The 14301-nt window shown below is 43.2% G+C and overlaps 1 protein-coding gene across 1 annotated transcript; it reads left to right on the forward strand.

Annotated features, from left to right (window-relative positions):
• Nucleotides 1-12142: 12142 nt before the first annotated feature.
• On the forward strand, nucleotides 12143-13090 carry LOC140913772 (olfactory receptor 5J3-like). Its single transcript, XM_073350569.1, has one exon. It carries the CDS (start codon nucleotides 12143-12145, stop codon nucleotides 13088-13090), a length of 948 nt encoding a protein of 315 aa, XP_073206670.1.
• The last annotated feature ends 1211 nt before the right edge of the window (nucleotides 13091-14301 follow it).

A 14301-nucleotide genomic window follows, 5' to 3' on the forward strand; every position in this document is an offset into this window, starting at 1 on the left:
TGAAAAGGAGATAGAAGGTAGGGGAGTTGAATTAGTAAAAGAATTGTTTCATATGAATTCCCAAAGGCCTGCCCCTTCCTTTCCTCTTCTGTGGCAAATATCCTAAACTGTGGATTGAGACATGAAAGATTCCATAGGCCAGATGCTTTGAAAATGATCCACTAGCTGATTCAGAAATGACCATTAAAAGGAAGAGAGACAAGCTATGGAATAAAGCTGTGGATAGAGGTGGAAGCATTTGAAGAAAATTAGGGTCCAGTTGTGACAGGGTGTGGCCAGACTGCAGTATTTTGTGGCTATACTGTGCTGGTGTAATGGCCCTGAGTACTTTTAACATCATTACATAAGAACATAAGAACGGACATACTGGGTCAGACTAAAAGTCCATCTAGCCCAGTGTCCTGTCTTCCAACAGTAGCCAGTGCCAGGTGCCCCAGAGGGAATGAACGGAAGAGGTAATCATCTAGTGATCCGTCCTTTGTTGCTCATTCCCAGCTTCTGGCAAACAGAGGCAAGGGACACCATCCCTGGCCAGCCTGGCTAATAGCCATTGATGGACCAATCCTCCATGAATGTATCTAGTTCTTTTTTGAACCCTATAATAGTCTTGGCTTTCACAATATCTTCTGGCAAGGAGTTCCACAGGTTGACTGTGCATTGTGTGAAGAAATACTTCCTTTTATTTATGTTAAACCTGCTGCCTATTCATTTCATTTGGTGACCCCTAGTTCTTGTGTTATGAGAAGTAGTAAACAACACTTCTTTATCTACTTTCTCTACACCAGTCATGATTTTATAGACCTCAATCATTTCTCCCCTTAGCTGTCTCTTTTTCAAGCTGAAAATCTCCAGTCTTATTAATTTCTCTTCATATGGAAGCCGTTCCATACCCCTAATCATTTTTGTTGCCCTTTTCTGAATCTTTTTCAATTCCAATATGTCTTTTTTGAGATGGGGCGACCACATCTGCACACAGTATTCAAGATGTGGGCGTACCATGGACTAATAGAGAGGCAAGATGATATTTTCTGTCCTATTATCTATCCCTTTTTTAATTATTCCCACCAGTCTGTCCTGTTTTTGGCCTGCCACTTCACATTGAGTGGATGTTTTCAGAGAACTGTCCACAATGACTCCGAGATCACTTCCTTGAGTGGTAACAGCTAACTTAGACCCCATCATTCTCATCACTGATTCTCAAGGGTCTGTAACAGTGTGGCGGAGAGCATGACTTGGTCCCCGGCATGCAGCATCCCTGCTCCCACAGTGGTACCTGCCATGTTCCATTCTCTTTGCCAGCCCAGGATGCCATTTGCAATGTACAATGTTGGTTTTCCAATTTATTTGAACTCTGGGGACATGACCTTGTGTCTGTGAAACTTCGCAGCCCAATTAAATGTGTCTTATGGATGGTTCTGAACAGTCACCTTCCGACCGGTTGGAGTCTAGAACTTGAAACATCAGGAAAGCTGGTGGGTGCACAAATTCAGGGTTCCCATTCAGCCCTGTTGTGGAGCAGTCTCCTCCCAAACCCCACTCCTCCCCTGCTCATGACCTCCTCCCAAGCACCCCCTGGTGGCCTGAGTGGTCCTGCAGAACTCTGCCTCCATCTCTCCCGCCTCCAGGCTTCACAGCTGCACTTACAACAGATCGGTCTCGCCGGCCCTTCCAGCCAGGTTTTATTTATTTTCCAGAGACAACAAGCCAAAAGGAGAAGAACAGCATAAGGCAAATTTGCTGCTGGCCTTAGTCTCTGCTCTCGGGGTCTTTCCTCCAAGGTTATTGCCAGACTCTGTCTCTAGCCCTCCTTGCTGCTCCTTCCTTTCTCTGCAGCTCCTGCAATTCTCTCAGCCACTTCCTCTTCTGCTCCCAGATGATCAGTTAGAGAATCAGCAGATCTGTGTTCAGGTGGGCGTTCTTAGCCGCTAGGGTTGGCTGAGCTCAGGCCTCCAGTCCTTAAAATGCCAAACCACCCCAGTACAGGGCTATTCACAGAGACAGGCCATAATCAGCAATCTTGTCCTTTTCCACATCACCTCCCTCCCTTTCTGCTTTACCAGTACAGCTAGCACCAATACCATGGGTGTTTCTTTCTCCCATTCCATTCTTCGTGTGTTTCCACATTGTTCCCTCTGCATGGAACATCCTCACGACACAACTTCCCCAATGCACCACCCTTTCTTTACTAATAAATAATAATAATTAAGTATAAATGACTTCAAAAGAAAGAGAGAAAAAGAAATTCCCAGTCCTTACACATGCCGGTTTCTCTGTATGTGTCTGTCTTCCTTAGGTCATGAGGTCTTTGTATTAGGGAGTGTCTTTAGTTTTTCTGTCTTGTAAAGTACACACTATTGACAGTAAACAGACAAATAATATGTCACAAACAAAAAAAATACCCTTTGTCATAAAGGTTGGTCTCATCAGTGTTGTAAGCCTTAAAAAATAGAAAATACAAAAAGGATTAAAAGGTTTCAAAGTCAAGCACTTTCAATTTAGGAAATATCAGAATGAGCGATGCCCACACAACATTAACTCTGCAATAAATGAGGCAGGGATCCTACAGACAACAGACTCCTGCAATACACAGCCCCAGAGCAGAAAATCTTTTGCACTGAATAAGGCAGGGTCCTGACGGAAAAAAACCAACATGGGATGATGTAACTAAAATCTGCATCATCACGCAAAGGCACAAGATGACAGACTTAAGGGTGCCAGGGCAAGACGTATTTGGACGTTTGCTAACCTGAGAATGCTAAAAGTTGTAACCTTTTAATCCTTTTTAAAACCTTGACTTTGTATATCTGAATTATTTGACAACTTAATTTATTATTGAAAGCTAAACTAAGAAACATTAAATGAAGGGGTTTTGGTTTGTTAATTTCCTTAGTTTTTTTAATAGAAAGAAAAACTATTATATAAGTGCTGTTTAAACAATGAACCTCTTAATCATCTGTTGTTTTCAGTATATATTTTATTGCTATTCTTATCTTTGTGAAGGTCCCTTTTCACCACTCAGTGCTGTGTTGAACACAGTATTGAAAATAATTAAATTAAACTATATTAAAACAAAACTCATTTTATGCAACTTGAGTTTCCGTGAAAGTTCTAAGCTCCAATCCTCAATTTGTAAGAAGCAGATAAACAATATCCAAGAAAAAGAGCTGGATCTTTGCATATCACTTTCACCTAGCCCTTACTAAGGAAAGTAACAAACACTGGCCCTTTGAGAAGAAACACTGTACCGTACCGCAGGACAAACCCAAATGAGCGCAGCAGGCGGCTGCCCTGCTTATGCAAATCTGGTCCTGTTTCATTACAAACTTCCTTTCTGTGATGATGTTCTGGTCATAAGGGGACAAGCAGTTGTCAAAGGTAGCTGTTGCCGTGGCAGCCAGGGGCTAGTCATTCTCCCCAGGTGTGACAAGGAGCTGGAGGCAGGGAGCGCTGAGTGGTGGATTATCTCTGATGTCACAACGCTACTGCTCAGGCAGCACCAGTGGGCAGCAAATGTGCAGTGTGTGTGTCTGGGGCGGGGGGCTTTCCCAGTGCTCCCGTTTCCCCAAATTTCCTAAAGAAACCAACAACATAACACCGAATGCACAGTAGTGATTGTTCCAAACACATACTAATTAGTAGCTGAAATTTGATTCAAATTCCCCATGGCATGTTTAGAACTCAGTGTTCCAAAACAAGGAGAGACCTTGTAAAACAGAAAATTTGGAGGCTCTGGTGTATTTGTGGTTGTGTTAAAATTGAATACTGCGACTTTAAATTTTGGGCACGGTTCCTGGACCTACTTGCATGCTAGACAGCTCAATGGGGGCTTAGCAGCAGTCAGTCAGCAGGTACCCAGTGAATTGTGCCTCTCTGTTATAGGTAGTAACTTACATTCTCTCCCTCTGATTTTGGGGCTCTTGTGTGTTATTGTTCTTGCTGGAAGTTTGCAATGTCTTGCAAACTTCTCTGCTTGTGTGCCACAAAACCTAAAAGATGCAATCTCATTAAAGAATGAAATAAAATTCTGCAGCCAAAAGTCCTAACTTCCCCCATACTAATTTTCCCCTACTCTTACTCACACCTTCTTATCAACTGTTTGAAATGGGCCACCCTCATTACCACAACAAAAGTGATTTTTCCTCCCTTGGTATTCTACTCTTAATTCAATTGTCTCGTTAGACTGACCTCCCACTTGGTAAGGCAATGCCCATCCTTTCATGTGCTGTGTATTTATACCTGCTACTGTATTTTTCACTCCATGCATGTGATGAAGTGGGTTCTAGTCCACGAAAGCTTATGACCAAATAAACTTGTTAGTCTCTAAGGTGCCACAGGGACTCCTCATTGTTTTTGCTGATACGGACTAACATGGCCACCACTCTGAAAAAAATGGAAAGTTTTCCAGAAGAACATTTGTTTTCAGCTGGGAAATGTTGATTCCTTGAAATTGACTCATTCCTTGGGAATACGAGCATCTCAATGACATTTTCTTTGGTCGGGGTCCCGACCAAAATGGGATCATGGGGGAGTTCAGAGGTTGTTGTGGGGGGGTCACAGCATTGCCACACTCACTTCTGTACTGCCTTCAGACCTGGGCTCTGAGGGCAGCAGCCAAGAATCTTTCTGAAGTTAGAGGAGGTTCTAAGATGTGCGAGTGGGTCCCTGCTTCTGAGAGCAGCTCAGCTTGGGGCTCCTACTTACTAGTCCCCTGGCAAATTAAGAAAAGGGCCAATTTGGGGGCATCCTTAAAAATGGACCCCTGAGCCCCAGAAGGAAGTGCAAGGGAAGCCCTGAGCCCCAGCTGCAGATGCCGGGCAGAAGCCCTGAGCCCAGGCACCCAGAGTGCGAGCAGGAGTGGGTAGGGGCATGAAAGTCCTGAGTTCAGCACCCCAGCCCTAGCTGCAACCACGGGGGTCAGAAGCCCTGAGCCCAGGCACCCAGAGATGTGACTGGAGCAGAAGTTACCAAGGCCAAACCACTGAGCCCAACGCAGGGCTGATGCAGTACACTGTCTTCTGCATGCCTCTGGTGCGTCTGATATCTCCAGCCCAGCAGACAAACAGCTAGGAGGACCCTACTGGGTTCTCCTGGCTTGGGGGATTCCAGGAGATATCGGATTCAATGGGGCAGGGCTACTTGGATCTAGCCAAGAAAGGCAGAACAGGAACCAACGGCTGTCAGTTGAAGCCAGATAAATTCAAATGAGATTTAAGGCACACATTTTTGACAGTGAGGGAGACTAAACCCTGGAACAAATTACCCAGGGAAGAGGTGGATTCTCTGTTTCCTGGTATACTCGCATCACAACTGGTTATCATTCCGGAAGGTGCCATGGCACCTTTTCGTGAATTACAAGTATTGGGCTTAATATGGTGTTAAGCGTGTGAAATTTCATAGCCGGTGAAATAGAGGCCGGATTAGGACATCAAATAGTTTCATAATCTATGTCTGTATGGAAAACCCAGTGTGGGGTGAAGAATAGCCTCTGCTGTTTTACTGGGTGGCCTGCTTGCTCCCTAGAATCAATCATGAGCAAGTGGGGAGATCCAGGGTGCAGCTCAAACATGCATCCGGGCAGGCCAGGGGGCAGACATCAGGCCTGCAAGGGAAAGGTGAGTGTGGCAGTGACTTCACAAAGGCCTTTGGCAGGAACTCAGCCTATTGGGCAAAGATGATGAGGCGGGTGTGACCCCACAGAGCTCCCTTGACAACAGCCAGGCAGGACAGGGATATGGGGCAGGGGGAACCTCGGAGACCCCTGTAGCCTTGCTGCAGCAAGCCTCCATCTCGCGGTCTCTCGGTGAGGACCAAGAGACGGTTGGTGTGGAGGAGATTCTCGGGATTGTTTTCATTACTGTGTTGATTTTGTGGAAAGAAATCATCATCTGTGTAGAAGGTAAGAAAAAATATAGTCTCTAAGTAGAAGATGGGGGACTCTATCCTATCAGATTCAAAGGCATTCCCACCCTCCCAGTGAAAAAGTTTTTCCTAATATCCAAGCCTTCCACACTGCAACTTGAGATCATTGCTCCTTGTTCTGTCGTCTGCCAGCTCTACGAATTTAGGGTTTAGCTCTACGAATCTAGGGTTGGCTGAGCTCAGGCCTCCAGTCCTTAAAATGCCAAACCACCCCAGTTCAGGGCTATTTACAGGGACAGGCCATAATCAAAAATCTAGGTCTTTTCTACATCACCTCCCACCCTCTCTGCTTTACCAGCTAGCACCAATACCATGTGTTTCTTTCTCCCATTCCATTCCCTGTGTGTTTTCAAATTGCTTCCTCTGCATGGAACATCCTCACCATGCAAGTTCCCCAATGCACCACCCTTTCTTTAATAATACTAATGATTATTCATCAAAAGAAAAAGAAATTGCTAGTTCTTATATACCCTGCTTTCTTTGTATTTTTCAGTCTTCCTTTGACCATAGGGTGTTTGAATTAGGGAGTGTCCTTACTTTTTCTGCCTTGTAAAGCACACACTGTTGATACTGGACAGATAAATAATGGATACATCATGCACACACCAAAACAAAAAAAACACCTTTGTCATAAAGGTTGGTCTCATCAGTAAAGTAAGCCATAAAAATTAGGAAAGGCACAAAGAACCAAAAAGCTGCAAACTCAGGTTAGGAAATACCAGAATGAGCATTGCCCATGCAACATTAACTCTGCAATAAATGAGGCAGGGATCCTACAGACAACAGACTCCTTCAATACACAGCCTGAGAGCCAAAAATCATGTGTACTGAATAAGGAAGGGGTCCAGAGGGAAAAAAATAATATAGGATCATGTAATTAGTCTGCATCATCATGCAAAGGCACAAGAGGACTAAATTAAGGGTGCCAGGGCAACATTTATTTGGATATTTGCTAACCTGAGCATGCTAAACTTTGTAACCTTTTAATCCTTTTTGAAACCTTGACTTTGTATTTCTTAATTATGTATGGTTTCAGTTATTGATGAAAACCAACTTAAGTAACGTTAAATGAAGGGGGTTTTGTTTGTTATTTTTTTTTTAATAGAAAGAAAATATTTTATATATGTGCTATTTAAACAATGAAGCTCTTACTCCAGTGTTGTTTTCAGTATATATTTTATTGCCATTCTTATCTTTGTGAAAATCCCTGTTTCACCACTCAGTGCTGTGTTGATCACAGTATAGACAGTGAGTAAATTAAACTGTATTAAAAAAACCCCCCTCATTTTATGCAACTTCAGTTTCAGTGAAAATTCTAAGCTATAATCGTCAATTTGTAAGAAGCAGATAAACAATATCCAAGAAAAAGAGCTGGAATTTTGCATCTTATTTTCACTGAGCCCTTACTAAGTAAAGTAGCAAACAATTGTCCTTTGAGAAGAAACACTGTACCATACCACAGTACAAACCCAAATGAGCACAGCAGGAGGCTGTCCTGCTTACCCAAATCTGGTCCTGTTTCATTACAAACTTCCTTTCTGTGATGATGTTCTGGTAAGAAGGGGGCAATCAGTTGCCAAAGGTAGCTGTTGCCATGGCAGCCAGGGGCTAGTCATTCTCCCCAGGTGTGACAAGGAGCTGGAGGCAGGGAGCGCTGAGTGGTGGATTATCTCTGATGTCACAATGCTACTGCTCAGGCAGCACCAGTGCGCAGCAAATGTGCATGGGGGGAGGGGCGGGGAAACAGGTTTTCCCAGTGCTCCTGGTTTCGCTAATTTCTTAAAGAAACCAACAACACAGAAAACACGTTAATGGTGATTCCACACACATGCTAATTAGTAGCTGAAATTTGATTCAAATTCCCCATGGCATGTTTCAAAACCAGTGTTCCAAAACAAGGAGAGACCTTGTAAAACAGATGTTAATGTTCTGGTGTATTTGTGATTGTGTTGAAATTGTGAGTTTAAATTTGGGGCATGGTTCCTGGACCTGCTTGCATGTTGAAGAGCTCAGTAGGGCAGCACGCAATCAGGGCGTAGTAGCAGTCAGTCAGCAGGTACCCAGTGAGTTGTGCCTCTCTGTTATAGTCAGCAGCCTACATTCTCTCTCTCTGATTTTTGGGTTCTTACATGTTATTGTTCTGGCTCCTGAGAAACAAATTAGAGAGACATTGTGAACTTCCAGCAAGAGTATTTTATGTTTTCTCTAACTTCTCCGCTTGTGTGCCACATAACATAAAAGACACAATCCTGTAAAAAATGAAATAAAATTCTGAAGCCAAATGTAGTTTTGAAACAAAAAAATTGAACCATTTCATTCTGAAAATATTGATCTTCCTGAAGCACTTCACTTTTCCTTTCCCTTTCACAGGGAGGAGCCTAAATTAGATTCCCCTAAATCCATGATTGGAATAGTCAAACATTTCCCCTCTTTTTCATGCAATTTGTTCCTTCTGCCTCTGGCTGCTGCTACCCCTTTTCTGCCCTCACCCAAACACAGTGGAGATTTTATCTTGCTCCCTTGCCACAGTACAGCTCAGACCCAGGGCAGGGGAGCCAGCTGCCTACAGAGGCAGCGGTATCCTAGAGCTGAGAACTGTGCAGGCAGAGGAAGAGGGCAAAAAATAGAGCCACCCCCAGCTACCAGCACCAGCCATCTTAAGGAAAAAAGCATCACCCAGGCCATGATAGAATCACAGAATTGGAAGGGACCTTGAGATGTCATCGAGTCCAGCTCCCTGAGCTCATAGCAGGAGCAAGCACCACCAAGAACATCCCTGACAGGTGTTTGTCTAACCTGCTCTGAAAAATCTCCAACGATGGAGATTCCAGAACCCCCCAGGCAGTTTATTCCAGGGCTTAACCACCCTGACCATTAGGAATTATTTTCTAACGTCCAACCTAAACCTCCCTTGCTGAAATTTAAACCCACTGTTTCTTGTCCTATCATCAGAGGTTAAGGAGAATAATTTCTTCTCCTTCCTCCTTGTAACAACCTTTTAAGTATTTGAAAACTGTTAACATGTCCCCTATCAGTCTTCTCTTTTCCAGATTAAACAAACCGAATTCTTTCAATCTTCCCTCATAGGTCATGTTTTCTTGACCTTTAATCATTTTTGTTGCTCTTCTCTGGACTCTCTCCAATTTGTCCCCATGTTTCCTGGAATGTAGTGCCCAGAACTGGACATGATACTCCAGCTGAGGTCTTATCAGAGCTTTGTAGAGTGGAAGCATTACTTCTTGTGGCTTGCTTACAACACTCCTGCTAATGGTGGATTGTCTGTCACTTGAAGTCTTCCCAACTGGATACCGAGCTAAATGATGTGTTAGAGCTAAAATAATAATAATAAATAATAATAATAATTAATAATAATAATAATAATAATAATAATAAAAAAATTGAGCTTGATACAGAATTTATTGGACAAGATTTTGTTATGCGGGAGGTCAGATTAGATGATCATATTGTCCTCTTCTGGACTTAAAATGTATGAAAAATCAATTTTACCCCATGAGGAGTGGTAAACTCTGCTCTGTGTGGATGCCAAGCCTTACAATTAGTGTTTTACAAAGTTAAAGTTGTTTGATTGCTGTAACTGTGCTCTTTCAATAGTTTAACATGTCTGGATTTCTTTTAAGCTTAACTTTGACACTGAATTCACCGACTCCTCCATACGGAAAGACAGACTTAGCCATTCATTTTCAGTTACACTGCCCCTGAGACCTCTTTTGTGGCTTAGCAAAACAGTGAGAGCTTTCTGTAAAACTAAGCAAAGACTAATAAAGAAAGCTACTTAGCACGTGCATCGTTTGGAGGTAAGATAGGGCACCACGGAGGGCATTGTAATGAGCCCTTCTGTGCCTGGCTTGAGACTATAATTGAAGGTGTAACGTACTTCGGAGACTTGATCCCTAAATGCCACAGAAATGAATATATAAGGTTTGTGGTGCCTTAACATGTTCCTTAGGGACGAAGAGTGAGTGAACACTTTCATCCACCAGCAGCTATGGTTCAATACCTCTTTCCTTCTCTTTTCTGTCTCAGGATAAATAACAGTGAAAACGGACATGGTTCATGAAAAAGAGCCTGAAAGGTCCAGGTGGATACTAGGTAAGAATCCAGTATTGTACATAGAGATGCATCTGAGTTACACACTTCAGAGATCTGGAATCAGATTCAGATCCAACTTCTGTAACCTTTGATGATTTTCAGATTCTGGGCTTTGGTTACAGCCAATTATAGAGATAAGTCAGGGTTGTAAAACTTGTATTTATTGTCGTTGTGTTGTCAGTTAGAGATCAGTGCCCCCACTGTACTGGGTTCACCGAAGACACATAGTAAGAGACAGTTCCTGCCCTCAAGAGCTTATAGGCTAACAAACAAGACAGAAGAGGGTGGGTGAAAGGAAGGTTTATTATCCAAATTTAATAAAGAGGGAATTGAGGCAAAGAGGAAATCTTTGTCCGAAATCACACAGGTATTCTGTAGCAGAGCCAGGACTTAAAAGGCCGATCTCAGTCTAATGCCCCTAGCGCCAGTCTGACCATTATCCAGTGTTGTGTATGGATGTGAGTGGGGGTGGGGGAGGGGGAGGACAGACACTTGGATCCAGTGGGTTGTGGTGTGGCCGATCTCTCACCATAAGGGGGAAATAACAATAATTATTTGCACTGCGGCAGCTCCAGACATCTTTGTGTTTGTTTGAAAAATGTGACCAGTGGGTAGTATTGGAAAGGCGGAGGTGGTAGATGACATTGCAATAGCAGAGGATCCTCAAGGTGTTGAGAGCCTGTGAAGGGCCTTGAATTGAAAACAAGCTGTTTGTGTGTGATGAAATGGGGAAGGGGGAGCCAGAAGAAGGAAGCAAATGGAGAAAGCCTCACTTTTGAGGTGTTACATAGTTTTAGCTTCATGTCTCTTCAGCCTTCTTTCTTCGTTCTTTCTCTCTTCCTCCCCATCCTTCTCACACTCCTTGTCTACACAGCAACTTCTCCATTTATCTTATTCTCTCACCTGTGGCTTCCGGCATTCCCTGTATGCTACCTTTTCCAGGCATCCTGCCTCCCTCCTTCAGAGCCTTGCTTTGCACACAGCTTCCCATCGTCGCTTCTGTGCCAACATTATTCCTTCACCTTTTCCTGTCTACCTCAAACTCCTGTGTCATGGCGAATGGCCCAGAGAGATGAAGGACCTGGCACTGTGTACCATTAGTAGGTGTAAGCAGTTGGGACTGCAGACAAGTGGCCAGACCAGTTGCTGGTGGCTGCTGCAGCCTGGTGAGTCTTCCTCTGGAAGGGATCGAGTTAACTTAAAAGTGAAAAAGCCTCCAGCCTGCCAGACTTATGTGATATTAGTCTGGCAATATTACAGTGATGCACAATATTACAGTTGTGCATCACTGTAATATTTACTCAGAACATGTTAGTCTACCGGAGCTACATTTAAAATCTGCTTTAAAAATATTTCATCAGTATGTTGCTGAAGATTATAAAATCACAACTCTAAAAAAATTGCTGTCATCCCCCTAAGGCTGCCATTGGCCACAGGGTTTAAAAATACTTCTTAGGACCCCATATATCCTAAAGATGGATCTACCCTTTCTAAACCCTTTCTGTATTATTTTAAAATGATCTCAAGATTTTAAGCCAATCACATGATTTTTGGAAGCCTGGTTCCTGGTTTTCAAATGCTTGGGATTAGCAACAGGGGATATGTTATGAAGCAGCAGTAACCAAGTGACTGGGACACAACTGAGATGCTGTAGTCATCTAAAAGGGATATCTGGGAGGAGTCTGAACCCAGAGAATAGGATCCCAAGTACAAGAGCTTTCTAACTTACCCTTAGTGAGCAGACAATATAAAGTGAACTCATAACTCATGCAGGTATATTTCATTGGGGAAAATTTGTAAGAATGTGCTTGGATTTAGAAATTCCCCAAGGGGAACTGGATGCCTAATTCCAGTCAATTTTATGGAGACTGGGATGTCAAAATCTCCTAGAGAGCTTTAAAAATCCCAGTCCTCATGAAAAGGGAGTGTAAATCAAAAAGTCCATCTCAACTTTTCCCAGACATCAGGGTGGCTGGTTTCCTGTAAGATATTCACTACCCACTCTCAAGCCCGGTGGTGTCATTCAGATTTAATTCATGCCATGAAATTTCCTTCTTCAACGCTGCTTTCTCTTGTTATCCCGGCAGGTATGGTTTCATGTACCCCTGTATAAATGGCTGAGGGCAATCACAGCATGGTGACCCAGTTCATCCTCCTGGGGTTGACGGATCGTGAGGAGCTGCAGATACCCCTCTTTGCGGTGTTTCTGGTGATCTATATTCTTACGCTGGTGGGGAATCTCGGGATGATCATGTTGATCAGGGTTGATCCCCGACTCCATACCCCCATGTACTTCTTCCTCAGTAACCTGTCTGTCATTGACCTTTGCTATTCCTCAGTCTTCGCTCCGAGGATGCTGGTGAATTTCTTAGTGGGGAGTAAAAGAATTTCTTACTCTGCCTGTATTGCCCAACACTTCTCCTTCGTTGTTTTTGTGACCACAGAAGGGTTCCTGCTGGCCGTGATGGCATACGACCGCTATGTAGCCATCTGTAACCCTCTGCTGTATACTGCTGTTATGTCTAAGAGAGTCTGTTTTCGTCTAGTGGCCGGCTCATATGTAGGGGGGCTCGTGAACTCACTGACCCACACATGTGGCTTGCTGAGGTTGTCGTTCTGTGGGCCAAAATCATCAATGATCATCAATCATTACTTTTGTGACACTAACCCATTGCTGAAGCTCGCCTGCTCTGATAACCACATCAATGAGATTTTGCTCGTAATGTTCTCCGGGGTTATTGTGATGTCCACCCTCCTGACTGTCATCATCTCTTATCTGTACATCCTCTTCTCTATCCTGAGGATCCGCTCCGCCACGGGCAGGCGGAAAGCCTTCTCCACCTGTGCCTCTCATCTGACAGCTGTCACCATGTTCTATGGACCTGTAAGCTTAAGCCACATGCAACCCAGTTCCACCTACTCGCTGGAACAGGAGAAAATCTCTGCTGTGTTTTATACCCTGGTGGTCCCCATGCTGAACCCCCTTATTTACAGCCTGAGGAACAAGGAGGTTAAGGATGCTCTTAAGAGGGTGATAGACTGGAAAAACATTCTCAGCTAATTTGTTCACCATGACGATCCCAGTCAATTGAGAAAAACAATTGGAAGAAGGAGAGGAGTATCGTCTATGTGTCACTGCCTTCATTTGTGTATCTCAAATGTTGTACAGGAATTAAATGAAACTCAAAGAACTGATGTAGCATGTGGAAATTATGTTGAGAGGAACAATGTTACCTAATATCCTGTCATTATGTGACTGTTGCAACAGACACCCTTCCTTGTTTCTTGACCATGAATCTATTTGAAATGCTGCCCTGCAAGGTTATCTGAGATTTAAAATAAAATAAAACTTGCCTCTAACTTTAATTTCTTCATGTGTTGCTTTGATTAATGCTCAGTATGTAACTTGCACTATGAACATTCAATACTTTTGCTCTCTTTAGCGTCTGGGCCTCATAAGCGCTTTGTGAGCCTGACACAATTAATCTCCTACCCCCTTATAACAGCCCTTAAAGTAGTTGAAGCCTATCAGGACCCTCCTCAGTCGTCTTGTCTCAAAAGAAGACATGTCCGTTTTTTTTTAAACCTTTCCTAATAAATCAGATTTTGTAAACCCTTTTTGTCATTTTTCTTGGTCCCCTCTGGACTCTCTCCTATTTGCCCACATCTTTTCTAAAGTGTGACTCCCAAACCTAGACACAGAACTTCAACTGCAGCCTCACCAGTGCCAAGTACAGCCAAACAGTTACTGCCCTGGTCTTACATACAACACTCATGGTAATACACCCCAGACAGCCTTTTTCACAACTGCATCTCATTGTTGGCTGATACTCAACTTGTGATCCGCTTGAACTCTCAGATCCATCTCAGCGGCGCTTCTCCCTAGCTGGTTATTCCCCACATTGTATTTGTGCATTTGATTTTTCCTTCTAGAGTGAAGTACTTTGCACTTGTCTTTATATTGATCACATCTATACTCAGACCAGTCCTATATACATCTATTCTCAACAGTGTTATCATATATACTTAGGCTTGGAAGGAATAGACTTTTCTCAATAAATGTTCGTAAATGTTGATTTCCCCACAAGCACACAAACCAATGAAAAAAATATTGCCTTCAATAATTGAAATGTACAGCTAGGCAAGAGGAAGAAAAATTGCTGCTTGAGAATGTATTTAAGGATATTTATTTTGACATGTGATGTTGTTGACAATTTGTGTTTTAACAGTTATAAAGCTTTAACTTTTTGAATCTCAGTGTTGGCTGTCATT

Source organism: Lepidochelys kempii, chromosome 6 (genome assembly GCF_965140265.1).
Source record: "Lepidochelys kempii isolate rLepKem1 chromosome 6, rLepKem1.hap2, whole genome shotgun sequence".
NCBI lineage: Eukaryota > Metazoa > Chordata > Testudines > Cheloniidae > Lepidochelys > Lepidochelys kempii.